This window comes from Cyprinus carpio, chromosome A9 (genome assembly GCF_018340385.1).
Source record: "Cyprinus carpio isolate SPL01 chromosome A9, ASM1834038v1, whole genome shotgun sequence".
Classification (NCBI taxonomy): Eukaryota; Metazoa; Chordata; class Actinopteri; order Cypriniformes; family Cyprinidae; genus Cyprinus; species Cyprinus carpio.
This window is the reverse complement of record NC_056580.1, coordinates 14666975-14694503: the sequence shown is the minus strand read 5'-3', so window position 1 is coordinate 14694503 and position 27529 is coordinate 14666975. Positions and strand designations below refer to the sequence as shown.

The 27529-nt window shown below is 35.3% G+C and overlaps 2 protein-coding genes across 14 annotated transcripts in view; one reads left to right on the top strand and one right to left on the bottom strand.

Moving 5' to 3' along the window:
* The first annotated feature begins 5004 nt into the window (after nucleotides 1–5004).
* On the top strand, nucleotides 5005–8633 carry LOC109095824 (S-formylglutathione hydrolase-like). 3 transcript variants are annotated; one of them, XM_042763724.1, is made up of 9 exons: nucleotides 5005–5078; nucleotides 5505–5588; nucleotides 5667–5755; nucleotides 6003–6101; nucleotides 6569–6693; nucleotides 6844–6963; nucleotides 7086–7184; nucleotides 7774–7941; nucleotides 8330–8633. In XM_042763724.1, exons 2-9 carry the CDS (start codon nucleotides 5521–5523, stop codon nucleotides 8408–8410), a joined length of 849 nt encoding a protein of 282 aa, XP_042619658.1. In that variant the 5' UTR covers nucleotides 5005–5078; nucleotides 5505–5520; the 3' UTR covers nucleotides 8411–8633. The 3 variants fall into 3 exon arrangements, with proteins under 3 accessions (XP_042619658.1, XP_042619659.1, XP_042619660.1); XM_042763725.1 differs by having other exon boundaries at nucleotides 5007–5078; nucleotides 5510–5588; XM_042763726.1 differs by lacking the exon at nucleotides 5005–5078 and adding an exon at nucleotides 5169–5246 and having other exon boundaries at nucleotides 5510–5588.
* Nucleotides 8634–8844: 211 nt separating this feature from the next.
* LOC109096117 (leucine-rich repeat and calponin homology domain-containing protein 1-like) overlaps nucleotides 8845–27529 on the bottom strand; it is a 40839-nt gene continuing 22154 nt past the window's right edge. For 2 of the 11 annotated variants that reach the window (XM_042763714.1, XM_042763713.1), the window contains exons 10-21: nucleotides 26324–26391; nucleotides 26116–26178; nucleotides 25656–25730; nucleotides 25487–25523; nucleotides 23459–23572; nucleotides 21827–21883; nucleotides 21614–21683; nucleotides 20547–20660; nucleotides 18143–18252; nucleotides 17589–17726; nucleotides 16811–16888; nucleotides 11488–13848 (exon numbers count right to left, since the gene is read on the bottom strand). In XM_042763714.1, the coding sequence (XP_042619648.1) occupies nucleotides 13567–13848; nucleotides 16811–16888; nucleotides 17589–17726; nucleotides 18143–18252; nucleotides 20547–20660; nucleotides 21614–21683; nucleotides 21827–21883; nucleotides 23459–23572; nucleotides 25487–25523; nucleotides 25656–25730; nucleotides 26116–26178; nucleotides 26324–26391 (1206 nt within the window). In that variant the 3' untranslated portion in view covers nucleotides 11488–13566. The other 9 variants (XM_042763719.1, XM_042763715.1, XM_042763720.1 and 6 more) reach the window with 9 other exon arrangements.

The window sequence follows — 27529 nt, the reverse complement described above, 5'->3', positions numbered from 1 at the left end:
TTATGATATGATTGGCACCTCCGCGATTCCTAATCAGCAAGGTGCAGCCGTGGCTGCTGGGAATCAGAAGACGTGTGGGTGGCATTTTATTCAAAATTAAATAACCTTGAGATGATTTTTTTCCCCATTTCATTCACTGACCCAAAAAACATGCACACATACCAAAACACACCTACACACACACACAGAGTGATTTAAATCAATTAAAGAACGCTTTGTAAACAATGGAGTCTTCATGCCGGAGGGCTTCATCTAACCCAGAACTAACTAGTACGCCCACCTAGACAAGTGTGAGTATCAGTCCTCCAGGGGCAGAGTTATATGTGAGAGAGAGAAAGAGAGAGAGAGAGATGGGAAAGTCAGGCTCAATGCAAAGTTCTTTGAACTTTAAGTATGAAATGCCAACTGTCACAGCTGCTCAAAAATGAGAGCGTGTGAAAAAGAGAGGGAGGGAGGGAGAAAGAGAAAGAAAGCTGGCATAAGAGGCACGTGTAAAGAATGAATCCTGTTTGACACTCCTTTCATGTATTTTCTGGGGTTCTCCTAAACCCTCGTCTGAGCTGATGCTAAATTATTCACATATGTCACATCATGCCCTGTAATCCTAATTAATGAATCACCTCCGTGATACATGGGAAGCTCATTAAAAGAGGGCAGGACCGAGTCTAGGAACAAAGGTGAAAAAGTCTGTTTTAAATGGGGAGGTAATTAGTATAGGAAAGGTGGAGAAGATTATTATTGAAATTAGTATTGATGAGTGAGCATCTTAGATTTTTTTTTAACTGTTATGATAGCTTCATCTCTCTGATGGGAAGATTATCTAGTCAGCTGGCTAATCGACTATCAGTGCACGTGTGTTTTTCACTAATAAGCACTTAATCTGAAGTAATACGGTCTGCAGGCACATCAATATGTTGGTTATAATAGCTGAAGACACTCAGCATGTTAAAGCTATTGTGATACAGGACTGATCTAAAGCGGATCTTGACACTTAAAGTTGTCATAAGAGCATTTAAAAAATATATTATGTGTTTCTCATATTGTGTAAATTAATTTTTTTCATAGCACATGACGTGTGAGATATATACTCTCTCAGGGTGAATGTAGGCACCCACAAAAGTAATGTTTCCACAGCTTTTATGACCTACTGCTTTTTTTCTGGAATAGGGTACAGTTTCTAAGTACTTTATTGGTTTTTACAGCTGTAATCTAAACCGCACCATAAAAGCATCATAATTCTAGGGCGTGTTCTTAAAATCAAAGACCTGCGGAAGATTAATGTGCAGTCAAGGCCAGTTGGCTAGTTTCTGCGTGCAGCTATGCTTCATGTTTCTTTTGAGAGTGGCAAGAAAATAACACGCTTTCAGTTTCAAAAACAGATCATTTGGAAATTGCTGGAGTGCAGGCTTTCACTCAGTGTGAAATAAATCTATTGAAATGGTTCATTATTAGAAAGGTCCCTTGCTGGTTCTGATCTTCACAGTTTAGGGAAGAACGGTGAATCACGTGACCATGTCATTTCCTTTTTTCAGTTGTGCTCTAATCCTCAGGTGATCAGTAAAGGCTTAGGGCAGAGAGAGACGAGAGGATTTCAGGTAATTCACATCTTATTGATAGTTTAAATGTGTATATATTTGAAATTAATGTTCTAAAATGGATAATGAATTATATTTTAAATTCATAAAAAACTTGTTGTGATGTTGTGATGTTAAAAATAAATAAAAAATCTATAAAAATTAATTGCAATAAATAATTTTATAAAAAATAAAAATTAAATAAAAATAAATAAAACTAAAAATAAATACATGCTAAAATGATGTAACAGTACGAGTGTAGTTATAAATCCTAAATCTTAACTACATATTTAAATGGCAGCATTAAGTAAAATAAATATACAATTAAAAATAAATAAAACTGTCTAAATGATTTAATTTATCACAGTATGAGTGTATCCTAAATCTGCAGAATTCAATAAACTATCTGAAATATAATTCAGTAAAAGAATTATAAAAATAAAAAAAATTAATGAAAAATAAAATGCAATAAAATGAATAAAAATAATGTTCAATAAAAAAAATATATGATTCAATAAAAACAATTACAAAAAAAGTCTAGTTATATTTATTTTTATTTATTATTATTATTATTATTATTATTTTTAAAAAGAAAGAGAGAGAAGAAGATCCATTTAGCAACAGTGAAAGAAAGTGTCAGTCATGATTTAGTGTAAGGCAGGACAAGGGCATCCACCTTAACCATCACAAGGTTAAACTATATTCTTTTGCACTCTATACAAACCACAAGCCTTGTTCTTGATGTGTAACTGTAAATCAAATCAGTTTGCAAGTGTGTGTCACCTTGGCTGTAAATCTCACTCTTTTCATGCTTCACCGACCGGTATGTACTTATGCTAAATTTGTAACAATTGAGTTCAAATCACTTGCTTAAAAAAAGTAATTTTGTATCAAAGGGTGATTACAGCTCACTTCATCTTAATATTGGAGGTTAGTCTTTTGTTGGGAGTATTATTAAGCCTTTCAAATCAGTAAGCCATTCAGACCTTAGTGATTATTCATACCGGTGGACGTGTGATCAAGTTCTCTTTCAGCTAGACAGATTTGGTGTTCATATATTATGTGTGAGTCATTCGACAGACTAAGTTACTTTGGAAACCAAAGACTGTGGCTCTTGACTGATGCTGCATGTGTGAAGCCTAATTAACAACATGCATGTTTTACAACAGATAATGGCCATTCAAAGGTGTTATAGAGTGTCCAGATAAAGAGTATTATATTATGGTACCACTGAAAGTATAGTTGTGTCCCAAATTACTTACTATACAAACTATGTACTTCACTCTTTAGTGTATGAATTTTAAAAAAGTTAATTATTTAGTTACTAAGCATTGGAGTCTATAGAAAAGCTTGACAGGCAGGTGCACAAATTAAATTATTTTTATTTATTTATTTATTTATTTATTTATTTGCAGTTAAATAAGTGAATTGTATGAGTATTTGAAGTGCACTTTGTCTTTTTGGAATTTGACCAAAAATGTGATGGACATCGGTTATGTTCTTATGATCTTTGGTTGTTCCTTTGAAGGCATCTTGAGCAAAACAGTTTTAATCTTTAACAAAGTTTGACCTGAACTGTATGGAAGATTTTTACTAACAGTTGAGACTTTTATTCTCAGATCTTTTTTTTAATCCCATAGCAGAAACAAGCTTACACACACTCAACAGTGAATATTTGGAAATATTAGAACACTGGAGAACTATAATTGTTCAAATGATTACTCTAGCTGCTATCATATAAGGCAAAATTGTGGCACACACTTCTCTCTTAAATATTTTGTGGTCTTTATTGGGGAAACAATAAAAAATGTTGAATGTAAAATGCCTTTACAGATAGCTGATGGAGAGAGATTGATTGTGTTCTTCCTGTTCTTCAGTACACTGTGTTTTTTGCAGTTAAATTAAGTAAGCATTCCGTTCTGTGCTCGGGTAATTGTCTGGACAGCCTGTGATTCGTCTTTAACAAGGGGCCAGCCAGGCCACTAATGTATTTTCTGCCGTATGTGGCCATTACTGTTTATTTAGTTTTTAGAAAGGACATGCTTATTGGTTTGCGATGCTTATCGTGACATGTTTCCATGGAGTTTGTCATTTCATCCTGATCACATTTAGCATGCAGTGCAGTGGACGTCGGTTCTGAATCACACGGAGTGGTTTATAACTGATGGCAGTACTTAAGGTAACTGAAACAGAAGTCGGTTTGAAGTGAAGGACACCAAAAGAATAAAGTTCATTAACAGCCCATTAAGATAAACGAGCCGATACAGCTAGGGCATTTGATGACAAATAATTTGATTTCATGGGGAAATTAAATGGTGTCATAAGAAAGACAAATTAAGTTTTTAGTATAGCCAAAAAACTTAGTGTTATGTTACCTGCAATACACTGTTAGGCAGGGCACTGATCTATTATTTGCAGCTGCACATCCTGCACTATAAATGAAAGAGTAATATTGACTCATTAGTATGTGCCAGGGTACAACATAACCATCAAGTTCTAATTTAATCTTTAATAACTATACATCATTAGAAATAATCAAGATTGTCGTTTTGACCTCTGTTGATAATCTCATTCACAAAGTTCATCCTTGTATTATGTCATAATTAACAAAGTACAGACATGTGTAATCATGAAAGAAACATTTTTAATGGCAAGTGTACATACAGAAAGAGAGAGAGAGACAGAGAGAGAATTATTATTCATACCCATTTCCAGCTAAATTATGTGATCTAAGGAGCAGATGTACTGCAAAAATTACTATTTTTTGTGTGTTTGTATTATTACAGAAAATGTAACCTTGAGAAACAGCTTTCTCTCTACCAGTAGCACTTGAAAATTATCATTTGGCTCACTGTTCTCTGACTTTTTTTTCTTCTTCTTCTTCAAATTTTAAGATATCCACTGACAGCAAACTTAAAACCTTAGCAGATGCAGTGGTCACTTCCTGAATTTTGTGCATTCAGACATCCTACTCAGTTGACATACGGGCTTACCTGTAGAGAAGTAAGCATGTTTAGATGTGAGATACGTTTTAGAGCTATCCTCCTCAGATTTAAAATAGTACATAGTCAGAGGGTGTTTATATGCATCTCGAAGGCCAGTGTCATATATTTCTAAAGAAGAAATATGTTAATTTTCAGTAAATTATGGATCACTGTCCAATAAATTTGACCTTTACATTTAATTAATTCATTAAAATTAAATAAAATTGATTAAAACAAACCGGGAATCATTTCATGATCACAATTATATAGTTCATGAACTGCAAATATAAGATTGGAAATGTAATTTCATATGGGCGCACACTGTTCAGTCAACACCATAGACACTTTCGAAAAAAAATAAAATAAAAAAAAAAACCTTAAACAAACACATCTCTCGAGCGCCCCCTGTTGGCCAAAACGTAGACGCACAGACTGTAAGTTAAAAACGTGAAGGGGCGTGACTTTACGTCTTACGCTGACTTTGACGTCGCACTGAACTCTGGATCCTTTAGCTGCAGCGGTAAGTGCTACAAAATAATAGCCTATCCAGGCCATTATCTTGCATGATGAGGAGTGTTACACGGAGGCCAAATAAAACGTAACATTCTTTAGCGCAAGTTTTGGTATTATTTCAAACGTCCCGAGGCGCTTCTTTAGGTCGTTTTCTGCAGATCCTGCAAGCAGTGCTGTGAGTTTGGCAGGCCAGTTACTGCAGTGCGCATGCGCAGACTCCATGAGTCCAAAGTGTTAAATATGAATCGTTTAATAAAATAATTTGACAAGCCTCAAATGGTGTTCAGAAACAGGAGAAGTGAACTAAAGAGATCACTTTTTATGCCTGGATGTCAGATCATGAAGTGATGTTTGTGCATATGTTTGCATGCGAGTGCAGAGTGATTATGTATGAAATATGATCTTTCATAACTCGAACTTTGATTTTTCTCAGCACAGTAAACAGTGCAATGGCATTAACGCAGGTTTCTTCTAATAAGTGTTGCGATGGATATCAGAAAGTGTTCGAGCATGACAGGTGAGAGACTGCGTTTCATTAAAACCCCTGAATGAAAAGTTCACCTTACTACTCTTAACGTAAACTCTTTATTTCCAGCTCCGAGTTAAAATGCAAAATGAAGTTCGCCATTTACCTTCCTCCCAAGGCTGAGAGCTCCAAATGCCCAGTGTTATACTGGCTTTCAGGTGCTTGACTTCATTTCGTTTCTCTTCTCTAGGCCTGTTTGAGGGAATGAGTACATACTGACGTTTAGTCGGTTATAAATTGGACAAATGTTGTGGCCTATGTCTATTTACATTTATGCATTTAAGTAACTGACACTTTTATCCAGAGAAATAAAACCAATTTGTCAACAATAGCCAACAATATGCATTGTATACACAGCCAGTAATGTTCTTAAAAATGTATTTAACCATCCACTGTGTTTTGTAGGTTTGACATGCACAGAGCAAAACTTCATCACTAAGGCAGGGAGCCAGCAGGCAGCTTCTGAACATGGGATCATCATCGTAGCTCCAGACACCAGTCCACGTAAACATCTGAACATTTACAGTTTACAGTCTTGCTGGTCCATCTCTGAAGGGATTACGCCCTGTAACTGACTTCTGCTCACCCTAATCCTAGAGATTCATAGGCCAAAATAGAATAATTATGGAAACTGAGGTCCCTTGGGTGGTCAGTGCATTGCTGCAACATACAGTAGATAAACAAATAAGTTTCCTCTAAGGATCAGATAGCACTGTGACTTCCCAGTTTAGGTCAGGGGCTAGAGTTTCCCACCAGGCAGTCATTCCACTGCTTGGAAAAATCCCAATTAAAGCATAAGTCAAATGTAAATTATTATTATATTATACAAGTCTGTACTGTTGAGGTAAGAAAGTGATGAACCTCTGGTTATTGTTATTTTGTGATCAGAAATATTTTAGCCAACCAATGCTTATATAGTCTCATTAGCACTTAAGCACATGCTCAGAAAATGATGATTCTGCTCTGGTCAGGTGGCTGTAACATTGAAGGGGAGGATGAGAGCTGGGACTTCGGGACAGGTGCAGGATTCTACGTCAATGCCACCCAGGAGCCCTGGAAGACCAACTACCGCATGTACTCGTATGTCACCGAAGAGGTGTGTGTACTTTATATGTTCCAAAGCCTAGTTAGTCACTAGGATAACAAAGTGATACTCTAATAAGCAACTAAATAAAGAGTTTTACAGTTAAATATTAAACAGTGGCTTTTGCACTCAATGGCTTCATCACCTTTCTCTTGTTCCCAGCTCCCACGACTGATTAATTCTAACTTCCCCGCTGATCCGGAGAAGATGTCCATCTCTGGTCACTCCATGGGGGGCCACGGTGCTCTTATTTGTGCACTTAAGAATCCTGGGAAATATAAGGCATGTCACTTTTGACATTACATATATTGCTTCTTCATTTAGTTGTTTGATATTTAAATAAAATGTCTGATTTTATTATTATTATTTATTATTATTTTTTTTTTCACATGTGCCTGTTTCAGTCAGTGTCAGCGTTTGCACCCATCTGTAACCCTATACAATGTGCATGGGGACAGAAAGTGTTTTCTGGCTATCTTGGATCTGACAAGTCCACCTGGGAGGTGAGAGATGTGTTAACACTACCGTTCTTAAATTTCTGGTCATGTATGAATGTTTTTTTTTTTTTTTTTTTTTTTTTTTTTTTTTTTGAATAAAATTTAAAAAAAACTTTTATTCATCAAAGATGCATTGAATTCATCAGAAGTAACCGTAAAGTAAAAAAAATGTTTAATGTTACAAAAAAAAAATTATCTTTCAAATATCTTTCAACATTGATAATAAGAAATATTTTTTTTTGAGCAAATCAGTATATTAGAATGATTTCTGAAGTTATACTGAAGACTGGAGTAATGGCTGCTGAAAATTCAGTTTTGCCATTACAAGAATAAATAACATTTTAAAATGTATTCAAATAGAAAGCAATTATATTTTTTAAATATCTCACATTATTACTGTTTTACTGTATTTTGATTAATTAACTGCAGTCTTAGTGAGAAAAACTGTGAAAGTGTACATAGCAGTGTGTAATATTCTGTTTCTTAATCATTGATTTAACATAAAAAAATAAAAAAAAATAAAACCTTAGCACACCACATTGTCCAACATCAGGAATTGCTTGATCTTAACTGTCTTCCTCTGTCATCTCCACAGTCGTATGATGCTACTGTATTGGCTGAATCATATTCCGGGCCTGAGCTTGATATTCTGATTGATCAAGGCCGTGATGACCAGTTCTTATCTGCCAGTCAGCTGCTTCCTGACAATCTGATCGCTGCCTGTTCCAAGAAGAAAATTCCTGTTGTTTTCCGTCTTCAGCAGGTCAGTACTGAACCAAGAAAAGGAACTACATGTAGGGACGTCTAGTTGATTAAACGGTACCTTGATGTTTTGTGCTGATTGAATTTATTCAAAAAATTATTATGCTGAATATTTCTATTGAATATTTTTGTATTAAATGGTAAAGAAATCGCAGCATTTTCACTTGTGATCTCAGACTGATGCCTTTGGATTTAAATACATGGACTTGAGTATTCTGGATATTTAATGCATTGACTAGGAATATTTTAAATTGATTTTCCATTAATGCAACAAATCTAACTAGACCAATTCAGGACCCATGATTACATATGATTGTTTAACTCTTTATAATGGTGTATATATTTTAAGAGAAAATCAGCACTCTTTTTGTTTCATTTGCTCTAAACAGGGTTATGATCACAGCTACTATTTCATCTTCTCCTTCATAAACGACCACATCAAGCATCATGCCAAATATCTGAATGCCTGAGACTGTGCGTCATGAGTATGGCAACCATCCCTTGTGCCTTTCAGATCATAACAACACCTACAGTATCTACACAGCTGGAAATGACATCAGAGCCATGTCTTGACTGGGTCACTATTTCTCAAACTGCAGTTCAACTCTGTATTTTCTCATGGAAAAATAAATAGGGTGATGTTTAGCTATAGACATTACATTTCTTTAAATAAAGGCATTTGGTTGTGATTTAGTATGTTGTTGTTCTGCAGTCCCTTCTGGATTTGTGTAAATTGATTTTGTGAATGACTCCTTTGCACACAGTTACCCAGCATGCTATGAACAAGCCCTCATTTCACATTAAATAAAGCAGGCTAAATGGTTGGCTCAATGTAGTTTGGCAAATAATAGCACCATTAATGTCATGTCTACAATACCTTGAATGTTTAAGAAACAAACTAGTCTTTGAAGGTGAATGTATTTACTGGTAGAAGCTGGTAAAAATAAACCTTTTTTGCAGAGGTTAAGGCAAAAGGTGGAGTGACATGCATGCTTTTCCCAAAAACATTACTGTACATGCGTTTAAAGTTCACAGAATTACAAAGGTGTAAAATCCCAAACACTGAAAAGACATGGAAAAATAATTCCTATTTATAAAATTAAAGTACAAAAATGTTTAGTACAAGCCTTTTCTCCGTTATACATCAAAGTAGACAAAATAGCCACATGACATTCAGCAGTTAAAGATTTGTATCCCATTTTAAAGTGAGTTATCGAACACATTAGTGATCTGATCAGCTGATGTTTTCTCCAAATACTGTAATATAATACCATGCATAAAAATATTTGCCAGTTGCCAAAAAGACAGTCCCAAATACGTAAAGTGCAAAAAACTGTCATTTCAAAATTTCAAATCTACATTTAAACCTCTATCTAGTTCGTGTGAAGTGGTGGGGAATGTTGACAGTACAGTAAAGATGCACAACTTGCCCACACTGTAGCAAAGATTTTAATACTGTACTTGAATGAATATAAACAAACCTCAAATCAGTGTTTTTTATGTCTGAGGACAACCCTAAGAACAGAATTTCTTAAAAGATACAGCAGTGAATTTATAGGAAGTGACTACTGTCTAAATGCACGATTTATTTATTTTTTAAATGCAACATTAAAGGCTTGTAAAATACCATGTAAAGCTACCACCAAAGACCAAAATCTAAGTGCTATCCATTCAAATGTCTCTAAAATTACACTTTCTAATCCACACTTTCATTTTTTCCCCATTTGTTTTAATCAACTGTGAAAGAATTAGGAAGTAGTATGAATATGATAGCATTTTAACCCATGATGCACCATTTTTTTTTTTTGGTTTTCAAACTTAAAGCTTCTGACCATATTTTTGTCTCTGATATTTGCTACAGTATAATAATGTGCATCAGGTTTTAAGAGCAGATAATATGTTTTTGTTGGCAATTACAGTACAGAGATAATCCTTGTAAATGTATTTGTACTGAATCCATGTCAATTATTGCCATGAATAAATACAGCCAACAGTTTCTCTGAAATTACATATATAACTGCTTTCATATAAGAACCTAGAAGATAATACAGTTGTTTTTCCCCCTGTCAATTCACATTAATAAATTGTGCTTTAAGTAAAATCAACATATTCAAATAAGCACATCAGATATAAATGTTCTGTACATTTTACACATTCACATACCAATATCACATTACAAATCCTTCTACAAATACAAAACTCTTATTTTAAGAATACATTTAAATCATTTGAAAAACTGTATAAAATGATTATGTCTGTAAATCAGTTTGCTATAAGAAAATAATTTTGGCAACTGTCAAATAATCTCCAGTGAGATACCAGCTTCAAATGTTTTGGTCTGTTTCTGTGAGGAGCTGAAGCTTTGGACATCAGACTTTCCATAAGCAAATACGCACAAGGAAAATAATTGGGAAAAAAAATGTTCTTTGACACACAAATTTACATACAAAAAGTGCCAACATGTGCTCTCGTTCTCTCACTCTCACAAAAGAAATACTCTCCTCAAGATATCGATCACACACACACAAATGAAAACAAATGTCAGGTATGTTTTCTACTGTCCACACACTCAAACATACTCTTTTAGTGAAATCATACCTGGCTGACAGGTGAGCAGAGCGGAGACTGTAGGAAACTATAGTGAGGCCACACCTCCCCTGAGACAAAAAACATCAACGTCTCCCAAAAACAAGTTCATATGTGGTTACAAAAAAAAAAAAAAGAAAAACCTTCCTTGAAGGACTCTGGGAGGACGAGTTTTAAATCTGGATCACAAAAGGCCAAACATAAATATCATCTGATCTAAACATAGGTAGATGATATATAAACCATCAGGAACTGTGCACAATTATGTGTATCCCTCAACTAACTGTTTAATAAATAAATGTATATTAAATAAAGGAATTTCATATCTCTAGCTAGTTTTGAGCTGATTATGCTTACATGACTATGGCCTGGGCAACAGTGATCAGATAACAGTACTAAATAATAAAAAAAAAAAAAAGAGAGCGAGGAAAACATGAGCATATACCTGCAAGCTGAGGATCACCTGTTCTAATAGAAATAAATGGACACTGTCCAGGGAATTTCTCAAAAATCGTCTGGTGGTGGAGGTCAACTGCTGCAGCAAAAGGTGCATGTCCATCCTCAGGAATTAGTGTCAGTGAGACTGGCTTGTGTTTGTGTGACTCATGTGACGAGTGTCTCGTTGGCCGAAGTCTCATCCAGCAAAGCTTGCACAGTGATGCCAACTTTGAACAGGCCCTTCTCCTCCAAAACATGATGCGGCAGACATAACTTATCCTGGAGAGAGAGAGGACAAGCAAAGTGTCATGTCAGATATAAAAGACATGGTCACGGAAAACAGAATTTTTGTATTATATGCAGTTTATTAAACTGAATGCTCTAGTTACTGAACACAGTTAATGAAACCAATAGAGACTCACCTCGTTTAGCAGTGATGCCAAATATAATATCAGATATGCAAACAATCAGCAAAATCTTGCTGACCCCAGAAATATAAACAGTCAGTGTGTATTTTTTTTAAAAATATGAACTTAACAGTAAAACAAAAACGGTCTTAAAGAAACAGAACCACACAGATGAGAAAAACAGCCCAAACTGTACATTTATTCCTTTCATTTACAGGGTCATAAAAACCACAAAGCCTTACAAAGTCCATTAGCAGCAGCACTGAACACGATTCAACACTGACAGGAGTCAAGAAGTCTAGAGCCGGACAAACAGAAGCAGCTGAACCGTCAGAGGAAACCACGCAATCTAATTTAAGCGTTTTAAGCAATTCAAACACTTTTTGCATCTTGTAGCTTTTTTACAAATGAGGAAATAACTGGGAAATTATACCGAACAAAGGGTCCTGAACAGTCAATACTGCCTATATGTTTGTCAAACTGAATGATGAAAGCAATGGCAGTTATAACTGCTGTGATCACGCAGATAAGGTTCAAAGCATTCTGTAGTTTGAGGATGTGATGTCAAGAGGCCTCGGTGACATCACTGTCTGCTCATTTACTAACGGATTTCTTTTATCTGTGATGAGACAAGGTCATTCTATTATGTGAGATAAAGATCAGAACCTAAAATAGAATCAGAGGATCCAATTAGAAGAGACCCTCCATTCCAGAGACACCTTGCTTACAGACCTTCACAGCAGTAAATCACACACAACCACTACACTGATTAATCAATTATTAAAATTTGTGTTAATCTGATATTTCATCACATAAAAACCCACCTCGGCCTCTATTACAGATCACTGCTAAAGTATATGAATTAAATCTTATTCTTCAACCCTGTTATTCCTCATTGTTTGATTCGGATTAGTCATATCACCGTGGAATGATGCTTATTAAATTAATAAAAAAATACATTTGGTTCACTCTAGTCATATTCTGACCTCTTTCATCCTATATATGGCGTTTTGGATAAAATACTATAATAATTTACAAAGACTGTGTAGGATATTTAATAATTGCCAATCTAAACAATAATATATCAGGCTCTTAAAAACACTCTTAACCAAAATTAGCTGTTTTTTTTTTTTTTTTTTTTTTTTTTTTTTACATCCAACAGATAAATTAGCCCTTTCACAAATGATTAAATGTTTTTAATCATAGATTTGATCTCACCATACAAGACGTCTGTGCAAAGCAAAGCTATCATTTTGTTTTAATGGCATCTGAGCCTTCACTTACTCGAGTGTCCTGATATTATTATCCGCAGATTATTTCTGTGAACCAGATCAAATGTGCGCTTGATTCCTGTAGATATATTGCTGATGAGGCAAGACCTCCATATCCATTTGTATTATTTTTGTTTTATCATGCAGATGCTAATAAATATATAACTTAAATTGTTTAATATGTGCATTTTTTTTAAAAGACTACCAACACAATTCAGTGTTATGACTGCTGAAATGTAACTTTCTGAAACAAGTTTTGTACAGAGGTGGAAGAGAGTGAGAACCTGGCCTTTTGCCATTCCTTATTAAAGTGCTGTTTAAAGGTTTTCTTAGCATTTTGTAAGGACAAATAAATATGTTTTTTGCCAACTAATAAATAACACTTAATCAAACAGTAAAACATCTAAATCTCTTCCTGGATCACATGTTGTTCTTATAAAAATGTTGCATGTTTTGTGTTATGTATGGGTTTCATCATAGCCAAGTCAAGATGTAAGGGTTGGTCAAACTTATGAAACTATCCATCAACAAAAAAAATAAAATAAAGTTTTTACAACTAATTGTGCTCTGACTGACTGGTCCAGGCTGTGCTCATTTTAAGGGATAGATCACCTAAAAATGAAAATTCTGTCATCCTTTACTTAAAAGTTGTTGGTCCCCATTGACTTCCATATTATGGGAAACAATAGGGGTACCAACAATTGTTTGGTTACCCACATTCTTCAAAATATCTTCTTTTATGTTCCACAGAAGACAAAACTCATGCAGTTTTGGAACAACCGGAGGGTGAGTAAATGATGACAGAATTTTCATTTTTTTGGGTGGACTTTCCCTTTAAGTGAGGCCATCACAAACTGTTCAATGTGCTTTCAAGGACCAGTAAATAATATAATGTGTTATTTGTGTGTTTTAGGTTCATGTGCGTTATTTAAATTCGCTCCAGCTGTAGGCCACAAACAGCATCACCAGACAGAAAACGTGCAGTAGACTTGAGCCAATCAGATCCCATATTTGCCAGGAAGGGGGTGGAGTCTGAGTGGACTCGGGGATAAGCTTCTTGACCTCTGTCTCTTTCTCCCTGCCACTCTCCACCTTTCCTTCCTTCTGCCTTGTTCCTGTGCTCTCCACCATGAGCAAGGCCGCGACCACGGCCCAGAGCGGACGCAGGTTAAACTGCAGAACGTCATAAGCCGAACAGAGAGAGGACTGAGAGAGATTAAAAACATGGAGAGGATGACAAACAGAACCAGGAAGAGAAAGAGAAGAAGAGAACAGAGTAATAATGAAGAATGGATGGAGAGAGAAACAAAGGGAGAATAAAAGCAAATGAGAAAAGGAGAGATCATCCGTCCGGCAACAGAGAAAGATAAGGAAGATGATTAGACAGTGATAAAGGTCAAAGGTAAAATGCTTTGAGCTCAACAAATGGCAAGAATTCTGGATCATTCTCAGGAAATGGTTCCAGTTGTGTAATAAATTGTCTGATTACTTTACTGATAATGTAGTTAACAAGGTACTGAACTAAGTTGCTTTGTTTTTTTTTTTTATATTTTTTGTTAAATGACAAGGTATTCAAAATAAAAAAAAATTATATATATATAATAAATATATATATATAATATTATATATATATATATATATATATATATATATATATATATAAAGTTTTTCATCGAAATATCATTCAATTTGAATGTCCTCATCATGGTCCTCATTCATTACCAATACACGAGATATATAGCATTCTGGTCAAACAGCTGCCAGCTAATTTTCCCTCTTTATAAATAATTACATTTTTCTGACACATTTGAAAAAAAGAAATCGTAATAGCTGTGTCTTTGTTGACCACATGGTTCAAACAGATGTAAGTGTTTACTGTTTATTAGGTTTTTTGTTTTTTTTGACACATACTTATATCATCTATTATCAATTGTTAATTTTTTTTATACACATACTTATGTTAAGAATATTGTCCAAATAATGTGGTGTGGTGCAAATACTTTTGTTTTGCTTCAGAAATCATTCTATGTTGATTTGGTGCTCAAAAACCATTTTCCCTTTGATTCTTTGATAAATATTAAGTTCAAAAGAACAGCAACATTATAAATATGCTTACTTTCACTTTTAATTAATTGAATGATGAATATGGTTGTCTAATCTTAATATACATGACAAATATTATGGGAAAATAAGGTATGACTTATTTTTTTTTTTTAAGTTCATTAAATCAAATTTTTTTCTTGTTTTTTTGGCCATTAAATCAGATTTTTTTTTAACCTTTTAATTCTGAAAAAGTGTTTTCTGACAGTGAGGCTGAACACTGTCAGTCATTGTCTCTCTTTCAGGAGGCAGCTGTGGCTGGTGTGAGGTGTGCTGGGGCAGATGCTGTTATCAGGCGCACAGGGGACATGATGGTTAGCGGAGCATGTGCAGTAACGAGCGTAAGCCAGGCACAAGTCAAGCTACAGCGTTAAAAATAATACAAAGCAAGAGAACTGCAAAAGCCAGTAAAGAGCAGAGCAGGTTAAGCTACACTGTTGCATAACTCAACAACTCGACTAAGCTGATAAACAAGGCAATGATAAATAAACTAAACCTTACCATGACCAGAAGTTACCGAACAAACAAGACCTGCCACATTGGCTCTAAACACGCTAATAGAATAAACTAGCTTGATAAACATCAGCTATCAGGATAGCAAACACAAAAGACACATGGTGGCAAAGCTAGCTGCCATGCAGACTTGTAGTAGCTACTGCTACTACAGACACAAGCTATGACAACTAAAAGCTTCCTGTACGACACGCGAATTAGAACAGCCTGCTATGAATGGCTTGGACCTTCTAGAGATATTTGGTATGCATTCTGTGAATGTCTGGGTTCCTTCTAGAAAGGCTACTGATGGGGTATTATAATCATTTTGGTTGGTAGGATGGTATAACCATTGATAGAAACCTTCTACTTGATTCGTAACCCTCACTTGATTCCTTCACATCAACAACAAACATTTTGTCCACGTTTCAAGGGAACATGGACATTGTGCTCGCTGTGACTAGTTAAGACATACAAAGATTTTGATGGAAGTGATAGCTGTAATTGCTTCTAGCTTTACCAGGACAGGACAATATATTACACAAACTGAATTGATGACACACTGAACTTATGAAAAAAAAAGGCTTTTATAATAAATTTACACAAACATTTGTTCCACTCATATGTCATGGTCTGTCGTCTGTTTATCAGTTCACTGCAATCCTCTCTGTCAAAGCTCAAGGAAACATGATCATTTATAGAGAGCAGGTCAGAGCCATTAACAGGATGGAATGGAGAGCTAGAAATGGATGAAGCCTAAAGCCATGATGATAACATCTTAATACAACGCCATGATGCAGCTCTAGTAGGGTCATATTAAGAAAGTGGCTTTAAATGCTGTTCTATGATCAGTTTTCCGCAACATCTATTGACCAGAGAAGGTCCAGAAGTTTCTTTAAGCTGATAAACACATAAGAGAAAAATGACTCCAAAATGTTTTCAAGGGCGTGACTGATCACAGACCAGTGTAAAGCAATCTCAGCTGCTTCAACCAATCAGATTAGGGCTGGCTAATGATCTAAATCAGACAAGTAATAACATGTATTTTACCAGGATTTGTTTTCAAGGAGCCCTGTGTGTACAGGTTCATTGTCAGAAACGCATTTGAACTAACCATACAGGTTTCCCAGACTAAGATTCAGATCGGTCCTAAATTAAACAGGAAATTCGGTGGAAATCCCATTAGCGGTCCACTACACTGAAGGATTAGCTATAGACTGTAAAGTGTATAGAATCGGATTTACAGATAATCCTTCACCATATAAGAATAAGACAAAATTCTATTAAATGCAAAACAGCTCAGTTGGCGGTAATAAAGACTGAAACTGTCAGACAATGTTTGTCAAGGTCACATTTTCATTATATATTTAAAATAAATAATAAAGCCAGACAACGATAGTATGATAAATTGTTGACCACCAGTTCCAGTAAATGAATGTTTTTAATTTAGGACTGTACATAAGTGACTAGTACAGCAAAACCTGTATAAACAGTGGCCCTTGAGAAACAGATCTAGTTCATTTGGCATACAAAAAAAAAAAAAAAAAAAAAAAAAAAAAAAAAATGTATTATTCACCTCAGGGACTCCCATTTTCCTGCAGGCGTCCAAAAAGTTTTCCACATTTCTGCGACATTTAGCCATGCTTAGCTTGGGCTGAAGGTTTGATGCATCCACATACAGATGTCGAGAGAGAGAGAGAGAGAGAGAGAGAGAGAGAGAGAGAGAGAGAGAGAGAGAGAGAGAGAGAGAAAATACAGGTTAACAAACTTCAGGCTATCAAACACTATCATTCAAACGTTTGGGGTCAGTATGTTTTTTTTTTTTTAAGAAATTAATACTTTTTTATTCATCAAGTACACATCAAAATTGACAGTAAAGATATTTATAATGTTACAAAAGATTTACATTTTATATAAATGTTTTTTTTTTTTTTTTTTTTTTTTTTTTTTTTCATCAAAGAATCCTGCAAAAAATTTTTTTTTTTTTTTTTTTTTTTTTTGTTTTAAGGAGTACTGTCTTTAAACATTGATGACAATAAAAAATATTTATTGAGCACCAAATCAGCATATTATAATTATTTCTGAAAGATCATGAGACACTGAAGACTGGAGTAATGGCTGCTGTATGAATAAAATACACTTTAAAATGTAAAAAAATAAAAAATAAAAAAAAAGTTTAGACCTTTGGGTCACAGTATAACTGTTTTGACTGCATTTTTGATCAAATAAATGCAGCCTTGGTGAGCATAAGAGACTTCATTAAAAATATGTTTAAAAATCTTACTGACCTCAAACTATTGAATGGTAGTTTATAGTGTTTATGTAAATGTGTGGATAATTCGGAGATGACTCACCACTGCTGGGGATGGTACATGGATACTGGCCACTGAACGCGGCCGAATGTGATTGACTAGATGACAAAGCATGACCCCATCCATGAGAGAAGAGCCCAGATCTTCAGGAAGAACTACTTTCAGTCTGCTCTCAATACTCTGACAAAATCAGCATAATTGGGTTATAAATAAAACATTTTCATACAAATATTTTAGAAAATAAATCCATATATTGCTAAAATAATTGGGATATTTGGGCCACATTTGAAACATCTGACAATCAAGATAAATCCATATATTGCTAAAATAATTATATAAACCCCCTTATTTTATCTTTTTTTTTTTTGATTACAGTATTTGAATATATTTTTTCTTTTTTCTTTTTGAACAGTATATTTTGTCTTTTTGCTTGAAAAGTGTTATGCTAATATAGACATTCAATTTTTTTTTTTTTTTAAGTGTTACTGAAGTGTTCATATACTCTGTGGGGCCATTGTATGGACATATATTTAGTTACTAGCCAACTAATATAGTTCATTTACATACTTAGCTTCTGTGTGAGTGTGTTTGCATACCTCTCGCAGTTGCTCTATGAGCTCCAGCTCCTCTCTGAGTTGCTCCATCTTTCTCCTCATGGTGAACTGAGGATCCACTGATTCCAGAGTCTTGTGCGTCCTGAAAAACACTGTCACACAACTGAAGCATCACCAGTCTGCACAGAGCACATTCATAATCACACGCATAAACATTTACTCTCATTTATTTACTTTCTTTTAACGTCACATCCATTGTGATATCCCAAAACTCTAAAAACTTTAGGATAGTGTCAATTTGACATGGAGAGGATTAAACAGTAATCAAATGTCACTACTGTTGCCATTATGTTACATTTTAAATGACAAGTTGCCTTTATTGTCTATTTACATCACAATGAACATCCTGAATTCTGAAGGGAATTAGACACTGTCCAGATTTGACAGCTGACAGCCTTTATTATATGATATTTCCCCACAAGGGGGAGCACTAGACGTGAGAGAAAGAGGGAGATTGAGAAAGAAAAAAACACAATGCTTCATTCCACACATCTGAGTGTTTCTGTAGTTGCATAACTACTCATCCTGTGAAGAAATGAGAGAAAGAGGACCATATGTAGGGAACATTAAAAGGATGTTATTCCAGGAAGTTTTTTTTTTTTTTTTGTCTTACAGTTTAAAGCCCTGGAGCAGTGTTTCTGTGCTCGGACACTGATGTTAGACATCTCTGGGCAGTATTGAAAAAAGCGTGTGTGTGTGTGTGTGTCTGTGTACCTACTTAAACATTTTTGGGACAAATGTGTACCCAAAAGTGAGGTAAATCTGACAAAGCCTCCCTTTTAGGATGTAAAAACTATAAGCAAAATCTATAGAAGTCTAATGAACTCACTTACATTGCTTAGATAGCTAAATGTGTGTGTGTTTGCATGGTTTGCACCAGGGAAAAAAAATGTCTCTGAAAACAGTCACCACTCATGCTTCTGGGGAAAGTCTGTGTTTTAGGGTCCATTTGATTACTTAAAAGTGTGTCATTCTTATGCTCACATACCTTCTCTTTTTTCTGCCGGCCTAGCATAGCAACACTGGCTCAACCAATGGTTTTCGTTTAGGGACGGGGCTATCTGTTTGTTCACCAATGGCAAACCAGGGTTGTGTTTTGGGAAAGCTGTTTGAAAACAGTAATTTTTTTGAAGCCAGTGACACAAATGAAACAATTTAGCTTTAAAGTTAAGTGTCTTTCTCTCACACTTTCTTTTCGTCTCAACATCTCTAAGCTCTAAGAGCAGCACACATTCTAATCTAACTCAGTATTGGCAAAAATGAGACTCAATCACACGTTTACTGTAATATTGTGTGCAAGAGACAGTAAGTATTCCAGAAAGTTAGTGACAAAAACGGCTCTTAAAGGCACTTCACAGACACAAAAAACACACAGAGGAGAATTTCTGACATCCAACAGGGAGTTACAAATTCTCCAAGTTTTGTAGTAGTATTTCTCTCGTGGACAGAAATAAACCTCTATAGAAGAGCATGTTTGTCTAATCTGATTATGATTTTAACTACCAATAATAGTGTAGTACAGTGTTGACATTTTGATTTTAAAACATTTCATAGATTTATTTATTTACATCATGTAAAATGGTGCCAGATTCCATCAGGGTTCAATTAAGTTTTAATATAAAGTTCAATACTACCATTAATACATAACTATTCATTAGTAAACTTTTCTCTCTTTCCATCACTCCCTCTTCCTCTTTCTTTTTTTTCGTAAGACGATGAGTAAGTACAGATGTCTCCTGGCAGTTTTTCATCCTCTGAAAGCATTTCCACTTAAATGGAGGTCTGATTTTCCCTCTGGGGCCATTATCTAACGCTTCAAAATAGCAGCTTTATAAATACACACAGCTCCATTTAAAGCCACTGGGCCACCCCAAATTTCAGCTCAACCACATCCCCTCTCTCACTCTCTCACTCGACCCTTTAAGCTGTACCACATTTTTTTTTTTTACATTCAGACACAAAAAATTGTCTACACTATAATCTGCTGCCATCATGCTGGGTACTGTGGCTGGTTGCCAACGTTTTGCTATACAGCATGGAGTTGAAAATCAGTTGCTAGGGTTTTCTGGATGTTATTAGGCATTGCTAGTGGTTGCTAGGGTGTTCTGGATGATTGCTTACAGGCTCAAGTCAAAAGAGTCCAAACCTAAAAAGTCTTTGTTATTTTTGTTCCGGTAGCAAAAATGGTGGAACATGAGTTATATATTTTAATATTTAATTTTAAGAATTAAAGCTTTATTTAGATCTCTATGATAGTGAACCACCACCTTAGCAACCACCACTAAAAATATAAAATAATAAAAAATAAAATAATATAATCTTCTGACAAGAAAACACTAATTGCAACGCATGTGACTGCACAGGATGATACATTGAGCAGACCTACCACTGCTTGGCATGTCTCCTTCAGCTGGGCTAGGGGGCGTGTCTCTATCAGTGAGTGGGGCCTGTGTAAGGGGGAGGGGACAGGGCGGAGTCGAGCACGGCAAAAAGGGAGAAGCTAGATGTAGGTATCAACATAAAGTGTAGTGCCGGTAGGAGGAGCCAAACAAATGATTTTCATCGGAAAACCACAGGAAACGGCAGGAGTTTCAGGTATTAGTAAATAGGAGGGTGCCAAGCAACAGCAGTGTGTGTAATAAAAGCAGACAAGCAAGCAGGCAAGCAGCAGTTCAGGGAAACAGATAAATAAAAGGGAAGAGAACGAAACGGGAAGATATGCAAAGCAAAATGACAAGTAAATACAGCACAACACAAAAGAGAAAATATTAAAGACAAAAACACATTCAATGTTAAGCAGCATTTCAGAACCAGTTTGTTGGCATGCTGTTAATGCGCCTGATACAAATGACTATTCTTTATGTTAAGTGTCAGATTCAGGGCATGATAATGCTGTTATTGTTAGACATAAATAACAGATCACAGATAATAATGCAAATGCTAGCTTAGATGTTATGGGGGAAGCAACAAGAAGCCTCTAGGCAGCTAAACAAACAGCTACATCAATTAAACTGCATCTAGATGAAGCAAGCGGTTTGGTGTATTTATTGAAACGTATACATTAATAATGAATGGTATTTGTGAAAATATAAAATCTCTATGTAAATGAAAAGTAAATACAGGACATATTTAGTTACCATGTTCTTTAAAAACTAAACATCTCCAGATGCAGTTTAGCGCCTGAAGCCAAGGGAGTAATGTTAAACAGCAATATGAATGGATAAAAAAGCCTGACTTTGATTGTACGGCTGTTATGAGCTTGACAGGATAACAGGTGCTGGCCACAGGCAAAAGGATCTTTACATACAAACACTTCCTCCCTCTTACTACTGAAATGTGTTGATAATGAGAGAGCCCAAAAATGTGCACCATCCTCTAAAGTGCAACCTCACCATCAAAATGCCAACCAGCACATTGGGACCATGTGTGTTAGTTAAACATCACTGTTCTCACCTGATCTGGGCTTTAGACCAAATGGAGGTGAGCTCAATGTGGGGCTGGAAACTGGGGTTGTGTCTTCACTCTGGTACATGACAAACACATTCAGCATAAGTGCACTGAACCATTTTTAAAAGTAAAAATCTGATTTATAAGCGTAAAGTGCATAATGTTACCGTGGTGTTAAGCCACAGTAAAATTTAACTTTGAGTCAGCAAAAAGATTTACCTTGGTAACTTGGTTCTCACAACAATCATCTGATCCTTCCTGGTCAATCACGTCACCCTAAGAGTGAGGAAAAAAACAGGATGTAGGATTCTTGAGATGATGTAAGACGTTAACAGACCAGCTCTTTATACACTGACAAACAATGCATCACTGTTCTCTGCTTCGATATGACTCTGTCTTTCTTTCTTTCGAGTCTGTTTGTTTGTTTTTCCCCTTTCATTAGATTAGAAAGAGAATTACATGATCCTCAATCCCCATGTGAGTACATTTACTTTAAATATATAATTTCTATTCAGTCTAAAATGGTGATTTATGAAGTCATGCAGGCTACATCATGGACTAAAAGTACATGGACTGCAATGATAATAAACACACTTAAAAAACACACACACACAAATGCATCCAGCACCACATGCATTTCAAATACTGTATACTGAGTGAAAAATGGCCCAGATGCAATCTAAAACCCGGGGGGTAATCTGCAGAATTATGCAGAATGAATTTAAATGGATTGGTAAAATGCTTAACACAATACAGTGGTAGATGACAGCACAATCAAATTCTATTGTTATTGTGAACGATTTACCAGCGCCCATTATTCCAAATAAATAATATTCTTGTCTTTGTAATCTTTAATCAAAATGTAATAACATTTCCCTTAAAACAACATTAAAGGGATCATTTACATTCAGTCATCATTCACTCACTTTCATCTTGTTTCAAAAATGTATAATTTGCTTTCTTCTGCAGAACATAAAAGTATATATATATATATATATATATATATATATATATATATATATATATATATAATATTGCTAGCCAAATACAATTTTTTTATATATATATATATATATATATATATATATATATATATATATATATATATATATATTTTATGTCCCACAGAAGAAAGCAGGCCATACAGTTTTGGAACACCATGAGGGGCAAGAAAATAATATTTTTGGTGAACTCTCTCTTCAGCTATAAACTATAATGCTAATCAATTGTCAAAAAATGATTTCAGCAATGTCTTAACAAACTTGTATCTTGCATTCTTATATGGAACACCCTCTTTTTATGATACAGTCACTTCCAGATGAATAAAATAAAATCAAGCCCAGTCTATGTTTTTCTTGCTGAATATTGTCTCACTTAGAAATGTATTAAATTACAAAAGTAAAATGAGTTGTGAGCATGAGAATTCACACTGATTTTAATGAACAAAAATGCAGGTGCGGCAGAGGACATGTAGAACATGTAAATGGCAGTCTTTCCAATTGCATGCAATTTTGTGGAGATTTCTTTGGAGTTCTGCACACACAGACTCCACGTGGCTCTGCTGGGAATGAGCTGCACGTCTACAATAACACAACTACAACAAGAATGAGGTCATCACAGCACAAACAAAAAGCGCATATGTGGCAGCTACATCTGAACCACTTGTTTGGGTAATTCTGTACAAAGTGCACTGCACACGAATGACAAACACATTTGCACTGAATGATGAATCATTTCTGAGAGACCAGCTGCATTTTTTATAACAATGTCCCCACTGAAGTTGCTCAAGTGTTCACCGGTCAAACAGGATGCATCTATAGGCTGGATGGTAGGACTAGTTTGTCAGATTACCTGTTGTGCCATGTGCAGGGCATACTGTTGACATGCGAGCTGGGCCTCGAGCCGGGCCCGTTCTAGAATGTACTGTCGCTTCCTCTGGAACTCCCAGCATTCTCCAGGAGCCGCCTTCAATGATAATCATGGCTCTTAAGACCATCACACTACGACACTAACCACAGCACACATCACGCTGGTAAAAACAGCCCTGGAGTTTAACTAGATGTAACTATAACACACAAGCTGCAAGGCTAACCAGAACTACTGCGCTGCAATGTGGCTACGGTCATTTACAGTTTTAACAACTTTAATAAAAGGAAATGTTTTCTTATCATCCAAATAATCACATCACAACACAGCAAAGACATCTAATAGTACATACACAAACGATGACAAAAAACTACCACAACAGACCACTGCACACCCAATGCATAACATACACTACCAATCAGAAGTTTGGGGTCTGTAGGACATGTTTTTTTTTTTTAAGAAATTATACTTTATTCAGCAAGGATGCATTTTAGAAGACATTTATAATGTTACAAAAGATTTCTATTTCAAATGAATGCTGTCTTTATTCATAAAAGAATCCTGAAGAAAATTGTATCATGATATTTACAAAAATATTAACCAGCACAACTGTTTTCAACATTGATAATAATAAGAAATGTTTTTGAGCACCAAATCAGCATATTAGAATAATTTCTGAAGGATCATGTGATACTGAAGACTAATGTAAAATTTTGTAAAATTAAATAATTAAATCCGTTTAAAGGCAATTTAGAGAATTGTTTCCAAACAGATTATAAATGTTAGGAATGTGTTAATGAAAATATGTTACAAAGACTGTGAAGTACAGAACTGTGGAGTTAGACCGTTTTTCACCATTTTTTGTTTAGGATTTTTTGGGCGGGCCTCGATGATGCACTGGAGCCTCTGAGAATGGCCCCTCCCCTAACACTATAATAACTATCAATACCTTAACTCAATCGCGAGTTAAAGGGATTCTCCACCCTAAAATGAAAATTTTGTCATTAATCCCTTACCCCCATGCCGTTCCAAACCCGTAAAAGCTCCGTTCGTCTTCGTTATTTTTGTTTTCTTTGCTTATAAAAAAGTGTTCCCGTCGCTTCATATAACCCAGATTGCACGTCTGATGGCAGATGGAGTATTCTGACGACGACTTTCATACCTTTTATGGACCTTGACACTGCTATTTATTTGGCAGTCTATGGGACAGTCTCAAGCCTCCAGGTTTTCATCCAAAATATCTTAAATTGTGTTACGAAGACGAACTGAGCTTTTACGGGTTTGGAACGACATGGATGTAAGTGATTAATGACAAAATTTTCAATTTGGGGTGGAGTATCCCTTTAAGGCTGGTCTAAAAACTTGCCGTTTTTTTATCATTCAAATTGCCTGGATGGTTATTAACACATTTTTCAGAACACATTTAATATCGCTTTACACGGACTTAATAATAAATAATTACAATAAAAACAGTGATTTTATATTGTAATAATATTTCACAATATTACTGTTTTTACCGTATTTTTATCAAATAAATGCAGACTTGGTGATTTTTAAAAACATTACAAAATCTTATCAACCCCAAACTTTTGTAGTGTAAGTACTTCAAACCAAACAGTGCATGTAATCAGAGAGGCTACTGTGAGTGAAGAACTGCATCACTTTCTTTAATCTTGAGCGGTTTAGGTGAAAGGAATGGATTTTTGCAGCTGCTCTTAAATGAATGAAAAACTAGCAACTTTTGAAATTACAAACTTTATGTAAAATATGACATCACATAACTGACATCACATAAACAGTCTAAAAGGCGTGAGAAAGACAATCCTCCCGGGAAACTGAGAAACCGGTCTACCCTTCAACAATAGCCCACTGATCTCAGAGGAACTATAGAGAAACACCACAGTCTACAGCGGCACTATAAAGAAGGAAATGAACAGGATGCTTAGAGGAACCAGCAAGGTCCTCTTGTACATGTGTCTGATGTTAACTTAGACACATGTACCTGTGGTTTACCTTAGGTGTTGCCTGACACTCGACACTCTCTTGGCCACTACAGGAAGACAGAAACAAGAATGGGGTGTTGGTGAAAACCTTAACATGCAAAGCAGCAACTGAATGTATTACTAGTACTACTATTTTGTATTTAATGTAAAATATTTTAAGCCGTGAAGTTGTAACTTACTTGAGCGACTCATCTACTGTAACCATTTCCACAGGGTAGAGCTTAATACTAGAGAGATCAGAGTTCATGTTAACCCTATACACAAACACAAACAAGTCAAATCAGTTTAATTTGCACAGCACTTTTCACAACACGCATTATTTCAAAGCATCTTTACAGAAAACCCTTATGTTAAATGTTAAATATCACATTTAGTAGGTCTGGATGATAGTATAGTTTACATTTTGCAATGACACACCATTAACACAGGCTTGGGTTAAAGAACAGCAAATTCAAATTATTATTATAATTTTTTTTTTATCTCTATGTTGTGGTAGGCCATATGTTATGGATTGTTAGCAATGCTGAACAACCAACTCAAAAAAATGCATCTGATATTAGCAGTGACTTTGAAAGTTATAAAAGGAGGACAATAATAAAGAAAAATGAGTAACACCCCAGCCATCACCTGTTGACCTACCTGTTAGGATCCTGTAGCATCTCCACAGCTTCCTTTAGCTGATTAATCATATTGACCTTTGATCTGTTGGACCCAGTAGCATGGTATATATGAATATATATGGTTTAAGTAGTAACCAATTTCAGAGAATGCAAGAGTCAGTGAGAAAATACAGAAACGGAGAGACACAGACAAAAAGCAGAAAGAAAATTACTTGATATAAACATACGTTTGTACTGAAGCCCAGTTGGTGTCTTCCTCTATCCTGAGGGGCTCATCGAAGTCAGCACCTCGACCCTTCAAACACACACACACACACACACATCAACTCCAGCTGCAGACTCTGTCAAGTGACTACAGGCTAAAGGCCTAATTGGCTAGAATTTAAAATTAGATACACCACAGTTTGAGAGGGTGACGCACACGCAGATGGGAATACACACACCCCCTTATACACACAATGTCCCTCTAGACATGGATTACTTCACTAGGGAACTGCTAATGCACAAATAAACACTGTCTGCGCCAATCCGATGATGCAATGAGACGCTATCAGATAAACTAACAGTTACTGGAACATAAAGCGCTATGCCAAGAGAGACGGATGAAAAATATGACAAGAAAAGACAGGAAAGAAAGGACCAAAAGACCAATATTGTATTGAAAAAAAAAAAAAATAATAATATATATATATAAAATACTCCAGCTGGAGCTCAAACTAGAACATTACAATTATAATGAGAAACTTTCAACAAAAAAAAATTAAATATAAAAAAATAAATAGATCAAACCAGATCTGCCCACATTATTCTGTAAAATGGGATGATTTCTTATTAGTCTTTCAGAACAAGAAAAATCCCTTAATGAAGGTTAAGTTTCACATGCCTCTTTTCCAGTTAGAGCAGTGGTTTGCAAGCAGTCGCCTCAAAATGACTTAAATTATTTAAAATAAGAATTCAATTAAGCTAAAAAAAAAGAAAAAAAAGAAAGAACTGGACCTCAATAACTGTGCTTTGTCTCTGAAGAACCAAAATTCTTAAAAAAGTCTTAAAAAACCTGGATATATGAGGCAGTTTAATTATATGTGACTTCCTGGAAAAGTAAAAATTTAATAAAATATTACTTATAATTCCATGGGCATTTTCATAAGATTTACATTTTTCGAGTTATGCCAAGCTCTAAAATATTTTATATATGTTATATTATTCCTTATCCATTAAGTCACAAACAACTGGAAAAGTCACAATCTGGAACTGTTTCTCACAATTTAAGCAGAAAATGTCACGTTGAGTTGGCCACAAAAATCTGCTGGTCTTAAACCAGAAACTGCTAACATCAGAGTTCAGGGCAAGATAATGTGCTCAGCAAGTTTAGTTTTCAAAAAAACAGCAACAACTTAATTTGGCTTCCGCACAGCATGTTATGGACAACAGTG